An 18,614-nucleotide genomic window follows, 5' to 3' on the forward strand; every position below is an offset into this window, starting at 1 on the left:
TTGCTTCTAATGCCTAACCATTGATAATGCAATAACAAGAACACTCTAAAAAAAATATCCCATGGAAGAGCATGACAGACTGAAGTGGAAAAATATGAGAGTGAGAATGAAAGAGTGAAGCAGGAGTAGAGAGATGGAGGATAAACCATGAAAAGAGATGAACCCCATTCGAGAAAGCACTGAAATCCTTGCAGCATTCTTGAGCTGATCTCAACAACACAAGACAGACAACACAAAAAGTTTCCATTTGTTCCATATGATGACTATTTATAGCAGAAAATCAATAGCTTCCTTAGTAATACATGCAAAACCTATACACAATCACACCTGGTTACTCACGCACATGCTCTGAACACACGGCTCGGTCTTTCATTATTATCAGATGTAAAGAAGCAGCAGTAAAATTGCTTAATTAAAACATGAATATTTTATGAGCCCTGGGGTTGAGAAGAAGACCATGGAGAGAGAAAGTAAGCACTAAGGAATCATCCCTCAGAGAGAAAGAGAAAGTAAGATAAAGAGAGAGAGAAAGAGAGAGAGAGGCTGTTCATCTAGCCGAGATAAGCACTGTGTTCATCACTCGTTGAAGACAGGCAGTTGAGCTGTCTATGCCGTGTGCTAAAGAAGGATGCCCCAGGTGGCCAAGCAGTCCCACAACACACCTCCACAAAGAGTGGTGCCCTCACTACACTATAACTATCCAGATTTTGTGTGTCTGTGTGTGACAGAGAGAGAAAGAGAAAGAGAGAGAGAAAGATGACAAAGCTCAGGATTCCAGACACTTTTTAAAAGAAAAAAAATCCTCTTACAGAGCTCAGCTGTATCAAACTGAACCAGGTTCACGCTGCCTGGCAAAGACATTAACACAATGCACATTTATCTTACTTTACTAAAACCTCCACAAAACATTTGACCAGAATACAGAAAAAGGTCTATCATCACCGCCTTGCAAAATGTGGTTTATTCCTCCGTAGCCACCCTGAACCCCGCAAACTCACTTTTTCTCCAATCAGTCTTTCCAGCATAGGCAATAATCTGTTTCTGCTCTGAGCTATTGAGTGTGTAATGAGTCTCCTCGTCCTCTATGACGCCTCTGAGCAATGGGTCACACTCAAACAACAGACACGCCTTTAGCATTTTAACGAGGAAAGTGCTCACTCACGCCCTACTCTAATCTTTTTTTTTTTAACTCTTTCTCACACCAAGCATTTTTGCTAGAGGGTTTAGCCAGGGCTCGACTGATTGGGCCGGCTTGAGACAGACAGCTTTCCATTAATTCTCTTGTGGGTGAGCACAAAGAGACAGAGCCCAGGGGGTTGCACTGTACTGATAAACCACCTGCTTGCCATAAGTCATTTGTTATTTCCTCTCTCGCTTGGCACTCTCTCAGCACTCGTCTCCAAAAAAATGGACCTTCATGCCACATTAATCAATTATTTATTCATGCCATCTCCCTCTCTCTGTATCAGTCTATCTATCTCAGATGACATCCATCCATCCATCCATCCATCCATCCATCCATCCATCCATCCATCCATCCATCCATCCATCCGTCCATCCATCTATCCATCTAACCATCTAAGTGACCTTCTCCTTGTCACATACACATCGTTTATCTTCCTTACACACAACAGAGAAATTTTTCTTCAAAAGTTTGACCTATGAAAATCATCTTTTTAAATAAGCTATGTGGACAGAGAAGTAAGAAGAAGAGGAGGGAGATTAGATGGCAAGCCACTTCATGAGGTCACAGAGGGCAGCAATCCTCTATGGTTCCGTATCTAGAAAGGATCGAGTTTCTAACCAGCATCCACTCTCTTAGGAGAAATCAGAGCATAGCGAAAGATTTAGTGACCAGGCTTCTCTTCCCATCGTCAAATCCCTCAACACCATCCCTATCCCATATCAGTCTGGGAGGCTGCCTGCCAAAGAGATGCTCCCACAAGTCCACCTGATATCCTGATATCCCCAGCTGAGCCCCCACAGGCAGCATGTGGCGCCAAGCAGCCAAGGTCACCCAGCCATGACACATCAGCCGAAATGTAAAACCACTATTTCTGCCCTCCTCTCTTTCTCTCTCTTTGTCTCACCTTCTCACTCTACCATACATCAATTATTATAGACAGTTTTAGCAAAGAGTAGAATATAATACTCTACGTTTTACCTACACTTTGCCTCATTTGACATTGTATAGTGATTATAGGATGTCTCAGAGAAAATTGACAAATATAATGGACAGTGTGTTAAAAAGTCTGAGCAAATAAATGAAAATCCTGGTATTTTGCATTGTTATTTTTTACCTTTTTCAATGAAAATTATACTATTAGCAATACCTTGAAATGTAGAATTTTTGAAATGTTTCTATAAATTTCTACGTGTTTGTCCCTTGTCACTTTAATGCCAATATAGACTTATGCTGGCATAAGCTTTCTAATGTTGTGCAAAACCTGACAATCCACGTAATGACAAATCATCTTTCGTATAATCACAATACATCATAATGAGTGTCATCTTTCGATGGAAGGGACAATTCTCAAGGAAAATCTGACACAAAATCTGTACGAAACATTGAATTTTTTTTTTTTGGAGTTTTGAATATTCAAAATATTGAATAGACCTTTCATTGATTTTCTTTTGAGTTTTCATTCTAAAACATTAAGTTTCTTTCTATCTTTTAGGGAAATTATAAAATTCCCAGATTTTAACTGAACCCAAGATGTATTGACCGAAAACGTGTAGTAAAATGTTGTCAGTAAACATAGATGTATTACATTTACTTGCAAATTGACTGTTTAATGAGTTACAGATTCCTGCTTGGGTTAGGTGATAAAAGCAGAGCTACAAAATACAGTTTGCTAATTATCCTACTATTAACCTTTGTAGGAATGATATCACAGAAGCCTGCAATTTGAAATGAGCACCAAGAGAAACCCTGTTTTCATTCTTTTCTGTGAGCATCCTGACAGATTTATGGGCTTCCAAATAAGCTGGTATTTCTGTGGGTGTTTTGATAAATTGTCGATTTAACATGAACCAAAAGCGCTAATTAATTAACTTTGGCCACATTATCCTAGGATAGCTTTACACCATTAGACAACACACTTCAGAATGTTTTAATATTCATATTCTGATCACAGTGTGTACAAAGATACAGTATTTGGTAATATTGTATTTTTGACCAATTCATTTCTTGTATTTGGTACTGTACAGTATATGTCATCATCAAAACCGTTCTATTGACAGTAGCTGTTCAGTGAACCTTCACTTTTTCTTTCATCCATGAGCAGTTTCATACTTTCTGGTTAAAAATATATAGAACATAGTCAGGCATCAGTGGAATATTTATTCACCAGATGTGTCATCTGTATTCAACACTGGCACTTTCAGTCATTGTGCTGGAGATGAAGAGAGTCAAAACTGATACGGTGTATAATATGTTCACCATTTATGTTCAGAAAATAAAAGAAAAAGAGACAGCTTAATGCAACACTGGAATATCCTAACCAACTTCATGACCTACTGTACTAAGCGATTACGCAGATTTTCATCATAAAACATATCATTAATAATATTAATTTTTTTAAATAAATGTAACAAAAATACTAGGTATATTGTTGCATGATGCATCAAAGTTGATTCATGGAAAGGTTCTGAGAGTTCATTAAGCAAACCTACAAACTCTCTTCATTTGTGAACATCATCCAAGAGAAAAAATAAGGTGTATAATAAGTGAAATTAATGTGCAGCAATATTTTACTGACAACAATGGCATGTTAATGAAAAAGAACTGCAGCCATTAGCTACCAACTCACCACTGGTATCTGCATCAGGTGGTGTTCCTTTCACAGTGGGATAACAGTTCTCTAGGTAGACTCCATCTCTGTAGCATCCATTACCCTCTATGTCATGCAGTGAAGTGTGCCCACACTGGCAGGGAATCTGCATGATGCCACAGGGCCGGTTAGAAGTGCTGTAAGTCAAGCAGTCCTCCAACCACTGGCACAGCATCTGGCAGGCTGCCATGCTGGGGTTCCGCTTGCCCACAACCAAGTACTCCACCTTAAACTCCCCATTCCCCTCTTCTGGACCTGAGCCCCCTCTTGTTGAGCCTTTCCGAATCTGCAAGAATTGCTTCCCTGCTTCCAGAAAGGCCATGTGGGTAGAGGCATCGCACAGTTTCATTACTTCATCAAAGCTTTCCATGCCCAGATAGGTACGTGTGGTCTCCAGGAAGGAGTCGTACTGGAAGGTGCGGTGCTGCCGGGGAACACAGTCTTCTGTAGGCTTGGTGACTTTGATGAAAATGGTGTAGCGCCTTGGGTCTGGATTCTGCAGTGTCCAGGAGCAAGGGGCATTGGGAAAGGCAAATGAGGAAAAGAAGAAGCCAAAAAAGCGGTTCTGGACTAGTGTAGAGCAGGTGTCTGACTCTGGGCCAGAAGGTGCAGCGCTGAGACCACCCAGCCGCAACAGCAACAGGAGTGGGAGGAGCTGGAGTGAAAATAGACAGGTCCTCAGAACTTTGGATATCATGGTCATAAATGCTGTCCAATGGAAATCAGGGCTAAAGAGCAAACTCAGTTTCTCTTGCACCCCTGTCCTGAAGTCACCTTCCTCTTTCGGATGATAAAGAAAAATCGCCTGAAGTGGGCCAAAGCCTGCTGTGCTTCTTGCTCAGGATGAGAATCAGCTTTGATTCACTGATCCGGATTGATGTTAATGATGCCTCAGGCCTTGACAGATCTGTAGGATCAGAGCATATAAGACAAGCCATGTGAATTAAGATGACAAGCAAGTCATGAAATTATCATTCAGTAAAAGACAAAACCTGAAATGTAATATCTTGAAATGAATATGGGCATAGACATAGATAAATACTCCACGTTGTAATAAAGTATAATTTGACACACTGTGGCATGGAAAAACAATAGAATTTTACAACATCTTTGTTGCTTATGACAAAAAACCCATTTCATTTGAGGCAGCTACTTTTCACAAAATGTCACCCACCCATATTTCATTGGTGAGCCTGATATTTTATCCAATTATAGAGCAATTAATTAAAAAAATTTTGAACACCTGCAGTCAATCATTACTGCACTACATTTGCCGCTTGGCAAAATGATCAATAGCCTCAATCTTAGCAGAATCATTAAGCTAAAAGCAAATGTACCAGCTCTTCACGCCTGTGTATCACCACTCCCACTGACGATTCAATATCTCCAGCATAATATACTCAGTACAATAGCTAACAAACCATGGTACATGTAATGGAGGCTATTACTAGCAGTGAACATAGAAAAGGGCCAAACAGAAGGCATTTGAGCACACGGAAGCATGCTGCCAAAACAACTGTAAAGACCAAGGAGCCACTGCAATCACACACCATGTGGGATTCTATTCTGGATTAATCAGTGTTGTCAAAAAGCTCCATTTTACTCTTCTTTTTCTCTACTATGTGTTGAAATGAGTAGAGCCCATCTGCATTATCCAGCTGTGTACTGTATATATTTAAAAAGTCACAGTTTTTCAGCACAGAAGTAAAATGACTAAGCACTCAGTAAAATTCCTTGGTTGCCATTAAGGAAGTGAAACTTGGGACATGCCTGGAGGAAAATGCACAAAGGAAATGATATTTGGCTATGTACTGTACAAAAACAGTTGCCAAACCAGCACTGAGTAAGCAAAGCATTGCTGATCCCACTTATCCATAAACACTTTTTTTTTCGCAGTTACCAGGCCATGATTCCCCTGGTAACAGAGGCAAATGTCCAGTGGCATGCACCCAGCATTAGGAAAGGGGGGTTGGGCTGAGCATCAACATAGCTGTTCGGCTTGTCTCATTTCCTGAGAAGCCATGTTTCCCAGGAGGCAGAGATCTGGCACTGAAGCATGACTTCTAGCACTCAGCGTCACATGAATGCTCCCACACTGCCATGCGCTTCTCTGTGTTCTATGAATGTACTGTGGAGGCTTCGAGGTAAATGAGTGGGTGAGAGAAAACTACCTTGTGCTTTTCATGTGCAGCACAATATTAAAAAGACATCCCAACAATATAGCTGCACTTACTCCTTTGAATCTTGGGCATTAGCGTTGAGCATCTACAGGTGCAGACCTAACCCCCTAGGCATCAGTCAACTCTGTCAAAACAAACCAACAGCAATTAACGTGATACTTAGCTTATGGTTGAATCTACTTTTTTAGCCTCTCCAGCTTCATGAATGCGACTATCTCATAATGAAATAGGTATGCTTTCACCACTGAATGATGCTTGTATTATCACGACACCAGGGTGTTTATCAGACAGTAGTGGCTTGCTAACAGCAGACATAGTACATCTATTCACTTAAGCCAATTCTCCATGTTTTGCATCAAACCGTGTGAGTGGGTAGATGATCTCAAAGTTCGGTTACTGACTGATTAATGGGCCACATCAGTGTTGGGGAAATTATTAAGATTATTAATTAAGATGCAGAAGTAATATGTCTGTTTTGGTAGTAATATTTACAGAAAATTCCACTTTATGTTGAGAGCTTTATTTGTTTTTCAGTACAAGATTCTTGAGGGCAGTCCTTGATGACATCCATTGAGACCCTATTTTTTGTACTGAATGGAGAATTTATATATATAATGTATATATATATAATTTATTTATAATTGCCTTTTGCACAGTAAAAAAAAAAGTATTATTCTCTACAGCACATTTTAGAAAAATGTGTTATAATCCCACTACATATTACTCTCTATAGAAATATTATATACAATTTTCAAATTTGACAAAACAGAATTATATAGAATTCAAATAATAAAACCTCTAAAGCTGAGACTAATGCTTAGAATAAGATGATGTGACCATTAGGTCAAAAATTATTGAAAAAATGAACTTTTATTGGATGACACTGGATATTTATATGGAAACGTGTGATCGCGGTCTTAATTCTAATCAGGCTTTCCAGTCACTCTCCATGGTGCTGAAAGCACATATTTCAACCACCACCCACATTATATTGAACAAAAACATGGATGGATTAGTTTTCAATCAAAATTTAATGGCAATATTACATTAATTTCAATAACACTAGATTGATTAGATACAATGTTTCCCATATTCCTACATATAACAATATATCTAGAATAAAATAATTCTTAATAAACATACTATTACTAACTCAAAGAATGTATATAGTATAATTACAGTACAGTTCATTTTAGACAAATCATATGTATATGTGTCAGTGCCTGTGCATTTGTGGTACTGATAAATGTGTGTTTGTCAACTCATGTCACTTATCTTGTATGTTAGATATAAACAGCACCATCACACCAAGAAAAATGCCCATGCATCACAGATCACATAAAGTACTGGTGAAAAAAAATGCATTCTGATTCTAAACAAGCATATTCAATGATGCTTGCCTTTCTAAGTCACCTCTTATAACTAACAGAGTGACAAATTCAGAGTCAGGTGCTTAATTCTTCAAAAATCCAATATGCCTCTATGCGTCCAAGGTTAATACTGGTTTAACAATATGGCTTCCATTCTTATTATTTGGCAGTTGAATAAATCTAGACTTGATCCAACACATCCTATTAATTATTTATTATTATAAATTATTAATCTAATGTCCTCCATGTAAAACAAACAAACAAAAACAAGAACAAAAACAAAACAACTGTTTTTAGTTTAATGGTATCATAAATCTGTAACCTAGTGAACCGGTGTTCACTGATAGATACTTTAAAGCACTTTTGTATCTGTTATATCGCTCTGGATAATGCCATCTGCCAAATGCCATAAATGTAAATGTAAATATGATTAAATAATTAATAGGAGATTAATTAAACGGTGTACTTTAAACTTAAACTTAAAACTCCATTTCCATGTTTTTTGGAGTCACGTTTTGTCTTTGTTGGCGTGTGTTACTCTCAATGACTCTGCAGTTATGTATACAACGGCTGTGAAAAAATGAAGCTGTAACATTGTGGGATCAGGAGGCAGGTGGCATGTTGAGTCATACACATTCCCTGAATGTTAGTCACCACTGCTTTCTGTATCACTGTAATAAGATGACGCTCCTAGCCTGTATCTGTGCTAACAATTACATCCAAATGTGATGTGAGGGTAAATTAACCACCTCTTTATTAGTATCATAATTAGCGTGATTAATGTTGTACCAGAGCTCCTTTATTTAGCAGGTATGGAATGGTATAAATTGTGCTTATGGATTTTGTGAAGGTTTCACCTAGTGCATGCTGCTTACCTTAATGGTGGCTGTTAGCTTTCACATAAAAAAACAACAGGAATCAAAACCATCAGCCAGAGAGTCAGAAAGAGAGACTGATTGAGTAAGATCAAGACTATAGGTAAGAGGGAGAGAAAATTTACATAACACGTGTGACGTGGGTATGCTCTCTCTCATTCATCACATTCCTTCCTCTAGTTGATACCATTCTTATTTTTTTCTCCTTGCCTAATGAAAAGCAGCAATGACAACTCCAGTGAACAGGGTTATTTGAGAAAACAGAAAGCAACAAGCAGCACATCCTCATTCAAGACTATTCATATTCTCCTCTATCTACACTCTAATGTCTATGACAACCAGCGCGGGAGGCCTCACACGGCTCTGGAATTAAAGAGATAATTATCTGTCTCTGATGATGAATGTGTTTACTGTGCTAAATGCCGGGCTTTTTCATCAGCTCAGAAACTCCTCTTGCTCTGAGGCAAACGACTGCAAAATGCATTATGATATGCTACCAACCACTTCATATTCCTGAGCCTTGGTTCTTAAGGGTCATGAACTTTGATTGGCTACTTTCACCTTTCAAGGCGTCATCCACAATTTATCTTCCCAGTGAGTTTGGTGTTTTAATGGCTGTTGTTGAAAAAAAAAAATCCTCTAACAAACAAAAAATCAAAATTCTGTTTATTTTATTCCTTTTTATCCAATAAAACAAATCACACAGCTGACATTGGATAATGTCAGATATTATACTAATGCACATTCTACTCATTATAGCTCAGCAGATGATGTATTGAGCAGTAATATTTATCTAATTGAAAATCTATCTACAGATCAAAAGTCAATTACGTGTGACATTTTGTGAGACTGAGAAATCGCAGTGCTATAAAAAAAATCATTATATATATATATATATATATATATATATATATATATATATATATATATATATATATATATATATATATATTCAGAATGCTGACATGTGCCGCACTGATAAAGGTTTGTCAGTTTTTCAGCAATAACTGTGCCAGAAAGGATTCTGTATATAATTTAACATGAAACTAATCCAACAAGCATGGTCACCGCTAAGAAACCAAAGAAGAGGTGTGCTCTCATTATGGCACACATTTAAAGAAACACATCTGCATAAGCACTTGAAATGAGACATGTACTTGAAATTATCATTTTAATTACAAAATTCACTGTGTATCCCTGTGACTATCACCATCACCTCATGCTAACTAATTCAAAATGGCCTGCATGACTTCATACATCAGAAAGGTTATGAAGGTTAAGCCTGCAGAGGATGTGTTAGTATTTGCACTTTTTCTTGGATAAATTAACATAGAATAGGAGAAAATGTTCTTTCACCTGCGTTTGTACAGTTTTTATTATTTAATATCAGATTCAACAAATAATTGGTTATTTTATAAGCACCAGTAAGATTGTACACATAAATCAGGGGTCTATGTCAGAATACAGTTTGTGAAATTGCCTGATAAGAATGTTAATAACTTTTTCATTCCAGAAAAAAGGATTAGATTAATTCAACACCAGTTACCTTTACAGTTTATACTCTGTAACTAATTTGTAAAATGACAGGTTAGGAAGAGATAAGTGTGACCTATTCAGACTTACCTGCAGTAATAAGCTAAATAGGTGGAGTACCTAAGCATCGATTAATCTGCATCAGAAATGTTTTTATTCAATGTCCTGTTAACATAACTCATATATAGGGAAAATGGTTATTTAAAACAATTAATCTTTTCATATTTAAAGTCATGCTAAAAAATAATGTGTGCTCGATACTGACTGAGTCTGCTTACAGGAGGGGGATTAACCTCCTAGTGACCTGGTGCAGCAGGAACAACCTGGACCTCAATACAGAGAAAACATTAAAGATGGAGGTAGATTTTTAGGAAGAATCCAGCCCCACCCACCCCTGTCACTCTGTGTGACTCACCACCAGTCCCAACTGTGGACTCCTTCCGCTACCTGGGAACTACCATCACCCAGGACCTCAAGTGGGAGTTGATCATAAACTCTCTAGATTAAAAAAGCACAGCAGCGGATGTACTGTACTTCCTGCGGCAGCTAAAGAAGTTCCACCTACCAAAGGCTATGATGGTGCACTTCTACACCTCTATTGTTGAGTTTATACTCACCTTCTCCATCACCATTTGGTGCTCTGCTGCCAGTGGCAAAGACAGGAGCAGAATTGGACACCACCTTGGACATTGAAAACTACACTACCACTGTTCAGACACATTACATTAATGTTCACAAATCTGTCTGTTATAATGCGCCTTCCTTTCTCACACGGCTCCACTCTCCTACTCTTCACTATCCTGCACTAATGTAGTTCATTTCCACATTGCACATCCTGCATTAGTATACAATTCATGTTTCTATTTTTGTTTATATCCAATTGCTTGTTTTTTTTGTAAATCTTTATACACATTATTAATTATAACCTCGGTTTCTTATATTTATGCTTCTTCTCAACTATTAATATGCTGCAACACATATAGACAAGTTCCTGTACATGTAGGCCCTACATTTCCTGGCAATAAACCTGATTTTGGTTTCGATTCTGAGTGTTTTACAAACTATGATGTACATAAATACAAGTACTTCAAAGTGATGTTGTACATTCTAGTAGTTTAATCAACATTTCATTCATAATTAGTCATAATTTGGCACATTAACCCATTATACATGGGGTAAGAACTCAGTGACTAAGATGTTGGACTACTGTTTGGAAGGTTATGTTCAAATCCCATTACCACCAAGCTTAACCCTTAACTCCCCAGGACCACCAAGCTAGCCTTTACCCTCAAGATAAATAAGATAAATGAAATGCAAGATATACAGATAAATAAATGAATAAATAAATAAATAAATAAATAAATAAATAAATAAATGCAAGATAAACAGATAAAAAACATTATAATATTAAGCATTAATTGTATTTGTGTGTGTACTCCTTTTTTTGCTGTTGTAGCCATATTTTTGATTTATTTTAATCTATTCATCATTTAATTAAAAGCCTTTATGTAACTCCACAATCCCGATCAGAATAAGTGGTTAGGTGAGAGTAAGTTCATATGAAAGTGCACCATCTTGATTACACACAATTTTCTTTGCTGCAAACATCACACTTTCAAGACCTGGCTGATGAATATACTTGTAAAGTACATTGTAAATGTGCACCAGTATCCAGAATTAAAAAAATAAAAATTTAAATAATATGAGGTTTGAGGTACCTAATTGTCATTTGCTTTCTCTTTCTTTGTTTTGCCTTTTATCTAAGTTGAATTTTGGTATTTTCCAAGTCTTCATTTGGAAAAAAAATAATAAATAAATAAAATTGAGGACACATGTTCCTCAGTAATGCTTTGCTCTGCCTCTTCCTGACGTACAGGTTTGTAGTTAGACACCTTGAATCTCTGAGTCTAGAGCAGCTTGACATTATAGAACTTGTGGTCTGAGGTGTGTTATATGTTACAAATGAAAAAGTACTTGGAAAATGTTATCAAAAGACAATCTGTGTACCTTTTGAAGGATTCTGGTGTACTGTGATTGCCAATGATGCTAAATTTAATAGAAGGTAGTTTAGATTTATGGGACAGAAAAAGGATGTCCTGAAGCTGCTGCGGTTTAAGTAATGCTATGTTTCTCCAAGGGTCAGCGATTCATCATTTATCTGGATTTGTGTCGCTCACATCTTGGAAACTCAGTAATATTTCTTGTGTAATGTGGAGATGGATAAGAGCACACTGCCAAGAGGTGCAATGGAAATCACAGAAGACTAGTAATTAAGAGATTAAAAAAGTAAGTAAATGGAAAAGAAAATTCATGCTCTGCTTAGCAAAGCTCTTTCATCTACCCTGTTAAATTACAAACGGCCTCTTTCACCTAATATTAATGCTGAAGTATGTTAAATTCTCCCTTGTGGATGGTGACAGGAATGTCCAAAGAGAAAATTATGGAGGTGCTAATATTTAAGGGGAAGGAAAGTCTTACAGACTTTACAATGAATCTGGATAGATTTTGCAACCAATCTTTAATATCATTAGACAATTCGAATACTAAAAAAATGTGTATATCATTGTACTGACATCAGCTGGCAGCAATAATTTCACCAGGATTAAATGAAATATATAAATGACACACACACACACATACACACACACACACACACACACACACACACACACACACACACACACACACACACACACACACACACACACACACACACACACACACACCAAAGGAAACAAATCAAACCTATAAAGACCACTCTAAAGCCTCAGACACTTAATCAATTATTTATACTTTGGCAGATAACATATTTCTACAGCAATTTCCCTGCTACAAGCATTGGAAATCAGGATGGTTTATATGTTTTATTTCATTCTGCCTTTTTTTTTTCTGCTTTTTAATTTCTGACCATGAAAATAGAAACTGAGTTCAAACTGGTAACAATTGGGCTACACTTATCTAAATTAGCAGTTCGCTATTATACTTCCGTCTGCACAGAAATAAAACCCCTAATAATAAAATAAAAGACTATGTCACCTTCTGGCTCAACCTTTTAGTTATGCTGTCATAGATGGAGTCTGAACTCCACCCGTTTAAACCACTGCAAGGCAAGAAAATGTCTAATCAGTCCCCCACCCAATCTCTCTCTCTCTCTCTCTCTCTCTCTCTCTCTCTCTCTCTCTCTCTCTCTCTCTCTCTCTCTCTCTCTCTCTCTCTCTCTGTTGTGCTGTGTGTGTTCTTCTGCTGCTGAATGTGATGCTGGTACCTGATCCATCTAAGACTGTAGGTCATCTTGCCCTAAAAACCTGCCCGAATCATTGTAATACTTCTCTTGGAGCTTCTGCATTTATGACTCACTTTTTGCTGCTGTGGATGGTTTCATGTGGATAGCCTAAAGATTTCCTCTTCCCAAAATACAGTAAAGGCATATCTTCTAAGACCTGCTGCTGTAATTATAAAGACTGCTCTGTGCTCATAACATTTTAAAATAATGTCTTTCTTTATTCTCATTTAACTCATAATGCATACTGTGCACGGTTTAAAGGAGAGACTGTCTGAGTAGTCATCTGCAAAGCATGTTTTATTTATTTATGTTTTATATTCTGTTCAGCTCAGTTCAATTGTATTTGTACAGTGCATTTACAAATGGACATTGCAAAGCAGCTTCACAGGAATACATGGTTCGGCTGCTCCCCGTTTGAGGTCGTCACCGAGGATCATCTGATCACCACCTTTGGGTTTTTGGCAAGAAAATGCCAACGGGTCGGGTCGGACTCGGGTCTAATTTTTTCGGGTTTGTCTCGGGTCTGGTCTTTCTTAAAAAAAAATTATGCACATCGGGTTCGGGTAAAAAGTGATTCGGGTCACTTCGGGTCCGGTACATTTCTTTAGACCCGAGAAGACCTCTAGTGTGCACTTTGGACAGGTTAAATGCAGAGAACAACGAGCTACAAAGCTACAAAAGCCTAAAATAACATTTATTTATTTGTTTGGGTTTTTTTGTATATTAAACTGTATTTAAAACCCAAATCATCCATTTGTGCATAATCTATGGTTGCATCAAACTGTCAAGCTCCAGATTTAATATTACTTCTCTCCAGAACTGATATTGGATAAGAAAAATCAGCCAAATCCAAGTGCAAATTTGAATTACATATTCAATATCTCTCTCTCTCTCTCTCTCTCTCTCTCTCTCTCTCTCTCTCTCTCTCTCTCTCTCTCTCTCTCTTTATCTCTCTCTCACTCTCTCCCCCTCTCTTTATCTCTCTCCCCCTCTCCCCCTCTCTGTTTCTCTGTTTCTCTCTCTCTCTCTCTCTCTCTCTCTCTCTCTCTCTCTCTCTCTCTCTCTCTCTCTCTCTCTCCTGTGTGTCCTGGCACTGGTGTTACCGATTTGGTTTATCAGGATAAAATGAAGTGAATGTCATTCATTCTTTCACTTGAGACTTACTTACTTTTATTTGAACCAGTAGCAATAAATAGGGAGACATTCTTGTAAGTAATGTGGGATGTACGTATGTTTCTTGTATGTTACACACTCTGTTTCTCTAACAGTGTTTAAAAATAGAAATGATGGCTTTAGACTTATATTCCCAGTGAGATGTGGTCTTTCACCTTAACATCAGAGCTTGTACAAGTAAAAGGCCAGGTTTGCAGTAATAGCTTGTAGCGATATGATATGCACACTGTCAGAAAAGTTAAACTGTAGCTTTGTCAGAAGGATGGAGCCCTCATTGGGTCACCTTACATGTTTTTATTTGTTACAGAAAAGGAATGCAGCAAATTCAATTTTTGTAATTTCATTAAACTGTGTTACAATGTCCATCCAGTTCTGTTGGTTTCCAATGATATACAATATGATATCCACTCTGCTTTCGTGTCTGTGTCCTGTAATGTTTTTTATATACTGTAGGTACTGTAGCATCGTCATATTTTTGAAGTGTTCACTGTTGAAATTCAGCCTGAATGAAATCAGATGTGAAGCTCATGGGGTCAGATTTCCATTCATCCATATTATGTTCATCGTATCCTACACAGGATCTGGAACATATCCCGGGCACTTGGGGCACAAGGCAGGGAACATCCTGAATATGGTGCCAACCTATCACATGGCACAATCGAGTACACACACTGGACAACTTAGTGATGCCAATCAACCTACAATACATATCTTGCATCCTGCATGTCTTCGGAACAGGAAGGAAACCAGAGAACCAGCATCAAAGCCCATGAAAAATAGGGAGAGCATGCAATGTAAACAGGAAAAAGGTGGGAGTTAATCCACCAACCATGGAGGTGTGAGGCAAACAGGCTCACCACTAAGTCCCCAAGTCTTCAGGGCCAAATTTAAAGTCGCCATATTTCTTAACTGTGATTTTCTCCAGAATAAAGAGTGAATGGAGTGAACAATGGAAAGAAAATCTCCTCAATAGCTGAGGTAAAAAAAAAAAAAACACAAAGAAAAAGGAGAGAGACAGAGAGAGGGAAATGGGGAGAGGGTGTAGAATGACATGCTGAGGAAGAAGAAGAGCTGGGCAGGCTGGCTGGTGAAGAGGAGTGAGAGCTCCACATCTGTTTCTAAAATGATCTAACAGGCGGTGTCTGCACGCACTCTTTCCCTCAGCACATCCAACCCAGATCTGTTTGTTTTTGCTCTCATCAAGAGTCCAGACGGTTGTTTACCTGACGCTAATTTCAATTAGGCATCTAACTGTCTGCTGAAATGGATGGAACTGAGGATGTACCAGTGGGACATGGTCTCTTTCAACTCGTTTACATGAACAAACTTCTGCAACAGTCACGACATATGTATGGTGAAGAGATTTGTCTTATTCCAATATGGCTTTCAAAACTTTAGTCTCAATTTGTAGGAAATGTTACAATTAAATAAGGCCACAGATGTCATTCGTGCCAGATTTTCTAGACGAATTTGCATCTAATAATAATACTTCAATAACAAGTATTCAGTCGCATTACAACTGATTCACATTACAAAGTATGTATTTTTTCATAAGAACATTCCTTCAGCTCTGCCTTACAGCACCAGGTACAAAATGTTATCAAAAACTTTATGCATAAATTATAAAACAAACAAAAAACAACACAATTATTTAAATGATTTAGTACATCATTTTGTATGTCGTGAATTTAGAGTTTTTTAAATTCTCATGTTAAAGAAATCTAACAAAAAAAAAAAAAACCTCCAGTGTTTGGTCTAAAATATTTAATACTTGTGTCCAAAATCATAGGAATTATAGAAATTACAGAATATACCATTTTATACAATTTTATATACCGTTTTAATTATAACTGTGGCAATTTTCTTGACATGCAAGCTTTGCACAGTTTATGAAAAATCTTCATCTTCAAAAAAAAAAAAAATTCAAAAGCTACAGCACTTATCTGTATATATACTTTCATTTGTGTAGAACGATTGTAATGAGGTACTGAGAATGGCAATGGAGTAGAGAGCAACAATCTTTAAAACAACAACAACAACAACAACAACAACAACAATAATAATAATAATAATAATAATAATAATAATAATAATAATAATAATATAAAGAGAATATGAACTATTGTTTTTTTTGTTGTGTTATTATTAATTGTGTATTATTAATTATTAAAAAATAAATTTTTTTGCTTGCATATTCCACTGTATGTTGTATTATTTGGTACATGGTATTCACTCCAAGTAGATGTGTAGGAAAACATCTTGAGCTCTCTCTTAGAGCTTTGGTACAAAACGTGTAAGTACACTACACTGTAAACACTTACTTAAACACTTGTGAACCAACAGTTCATTAAATAAATAATGAATACATCCTCCTGGTGTTGTCCAGCATCTGTGCCCGACTTGTCCAGCCGTTTGTCTGATATTCTCGTGATACTCAGCAGCTTCGTCTCTTCACCTGAATGAAAGCAATTACCTCCTGCATAATGTGACTGGTACATTTAATACAACCCTAATTTGGGTTTCATGCCAGCTAAATCTGTTTGTAATTTGTATTATTGTGCTAGAGCACAAAGCAGATTACAGACGTGGCTTTGCCAACATTTTTATGAGGTGGTAATGACAAATTCATTGCAGGGGAGTTTAGACACCGGCCTTTGGAAAGGAGTGGCCCTTAAAAAAAGACCTTTAGCTTCCTTTTTCTGTCTGATGCCAAGAGTGTGTGTGTGTGTGTGTGTGTGTGTGTGTGTGTGTGTGTGTGTGTGTGTGTGTGTGTGTGTGTGTGTGTGTGTGCTGTGGAGAGCTCTGAAAATGAAATAGATAATCACTCTTAATTCACGTCTCGCAAAGGAGATGTTGCAGATGGCAGAGAGACTGTCAAAACGTCCCTTCCTCTCTATCACAAATAATAGCAAAGATAATGAGGGCTTTGTGCCAAAGCACAATCATATACATATGAGAAGGAATTGTATTGGATAGCAAATCAAATCAAGCCATATCACATTCAGATCAAATGAGCCAGACAGCTCGTTTCATTTTAAAGGTAGCGAAACGGATAAGGACTCCAGGGTATTGTATTCTGCTGCAGTAGCCCCTTTTATCCAGAGTACATCAGATGGACTCATTTAGGTGAATCACTGTAAGCTCACGTTAAATTGGAAGTCGGGCCAAGAAAACAACGCTAAGTTATCCCAGTTTGCCACAAATTACACTCCAGTCACAATATCTGCCTTTATGAAGAGAATGTTTCTCTCTAAATTATACATGCACCCCATATGGACGATTTGCTCGATGAAAAGCTTGCAGTGTTAGTTAGTGATGTCACTGGCAACAAAATAATGAGCCTTTTAATGACAGCATGACCTCTTCAGTCAAGTAACTCCATGACTGCTTTCACCACTTCGGATGACGCCGGTATAGTTAAACAGAGAAGCCTCTTGAGTTTTCCTTAACCACACACACACACACACACACACACACACACACACACACACACACACACACACACACACACACACACACACACACACAACAAAGGATCTGTACCATTCCTCTACATAACATTTTTATGTAGTTATCTGTTATCTGAGTCCATTCTGAGCAACTGACAAAACAGCTGCATAAGAAGATGATGAATGAGTGGATGTCTATAGCACTAATTTGGACAACAAATAAAATACCCTAGTTAAATAGGGAAATACCTGTAAAATAAAAATACAGCAATGTTATTCACTCAGAGCTTTGGAGCAATCCCTAGTGGCCTATAAATAAGGTCAGATTTATATGAGTATAAATGAAGTGATCAGTAAACACACAGCATCAGTGAACACACAGCATATGACGACTCCTTTCAGATAAATGGTGAGATGTTTTTAACATTTTAGTTTAAATTTTCACTGCTCGTAATAAAACCAAAAGAAAAATAAAGTTTAGGGGTGTGTAGAGCTGAAAACACATGCATAAAGCTCCTTCATTAATTCTGAAGGAAAATTAAAATAACCTTTTAATAAGTGCAAATAAAATTCATGAAAAGCACAAATTTCAAAAAGGCCACTTAACTTATTATTAGAAAATTACAGAAATGTCTAGTTTAAAATTTTGTGTATCGCATCAGAACTTACGGTAGCTCTTACCTTTGACTCACTTGAGTTTATATCTCAAGACTCAATTTAGCAGATCAAATCTACAGAAAAATGTCATCCAGAAACCAAAACACATGGAAAGTTTGGTTGACGTCCTGTACATGGGTTGTTAAATGAGCTAATTACTTTCTCAGTGCAGTTCACAATTGTCATACTGGTCATGACTATTAGAAAGGACATTATTCATAATAACACTCTCTGGTGTAACAATTTCTAATCACACCATCC

At 37.4% G+C, this 18,614-nt stretch overlaps 1 protein-coding gene across 4 annotated transcripts in view; it reads right to left on the bottom strand.

The window, feature by feature from the left end:
• The window catches only part of adgrb1a (adhesion G protein-coupled receptor B1a), an 84,963-nt gene that overhangs the window by 54,375 nt on the left and 11,974 nt on the right, over positions 1 to 18,614 (bottom strand). For all 4 annotated transcript variants that reach the window (XM_047811549.1, XM_047811547.1, XM_047811548.1 and 1 more), the window contains exon 2: positions 3,813 to 4,740. In XM_047811549.1, the coding sequence (XP_047667505.1) occupies positions 3,813 to 4,536 (724 nt within the window). In that variant the 5' untranslated portion in view covers positions 4,537 to 4,740. The remainder of the gene's footprint in view (positions 1 to 3,812; positions 4,741 to 18,614) is intronic.

Source organism: Tachysurus fulvidraco, chromosome 3, assembly GCF_022655615.1.
Source record: "Tachysurus fulvidraco isolate hzauxx_2018 chromosome 3, HZAU_PFXX_2.0, whole genome shotgun sequence".
Lineage (NCBI taxonomy): Eukaryota > Metazoa > Chordata > Actinopteri > Siluriformes > Bagridae > Tachysurus > Tachysurus fulvidraco.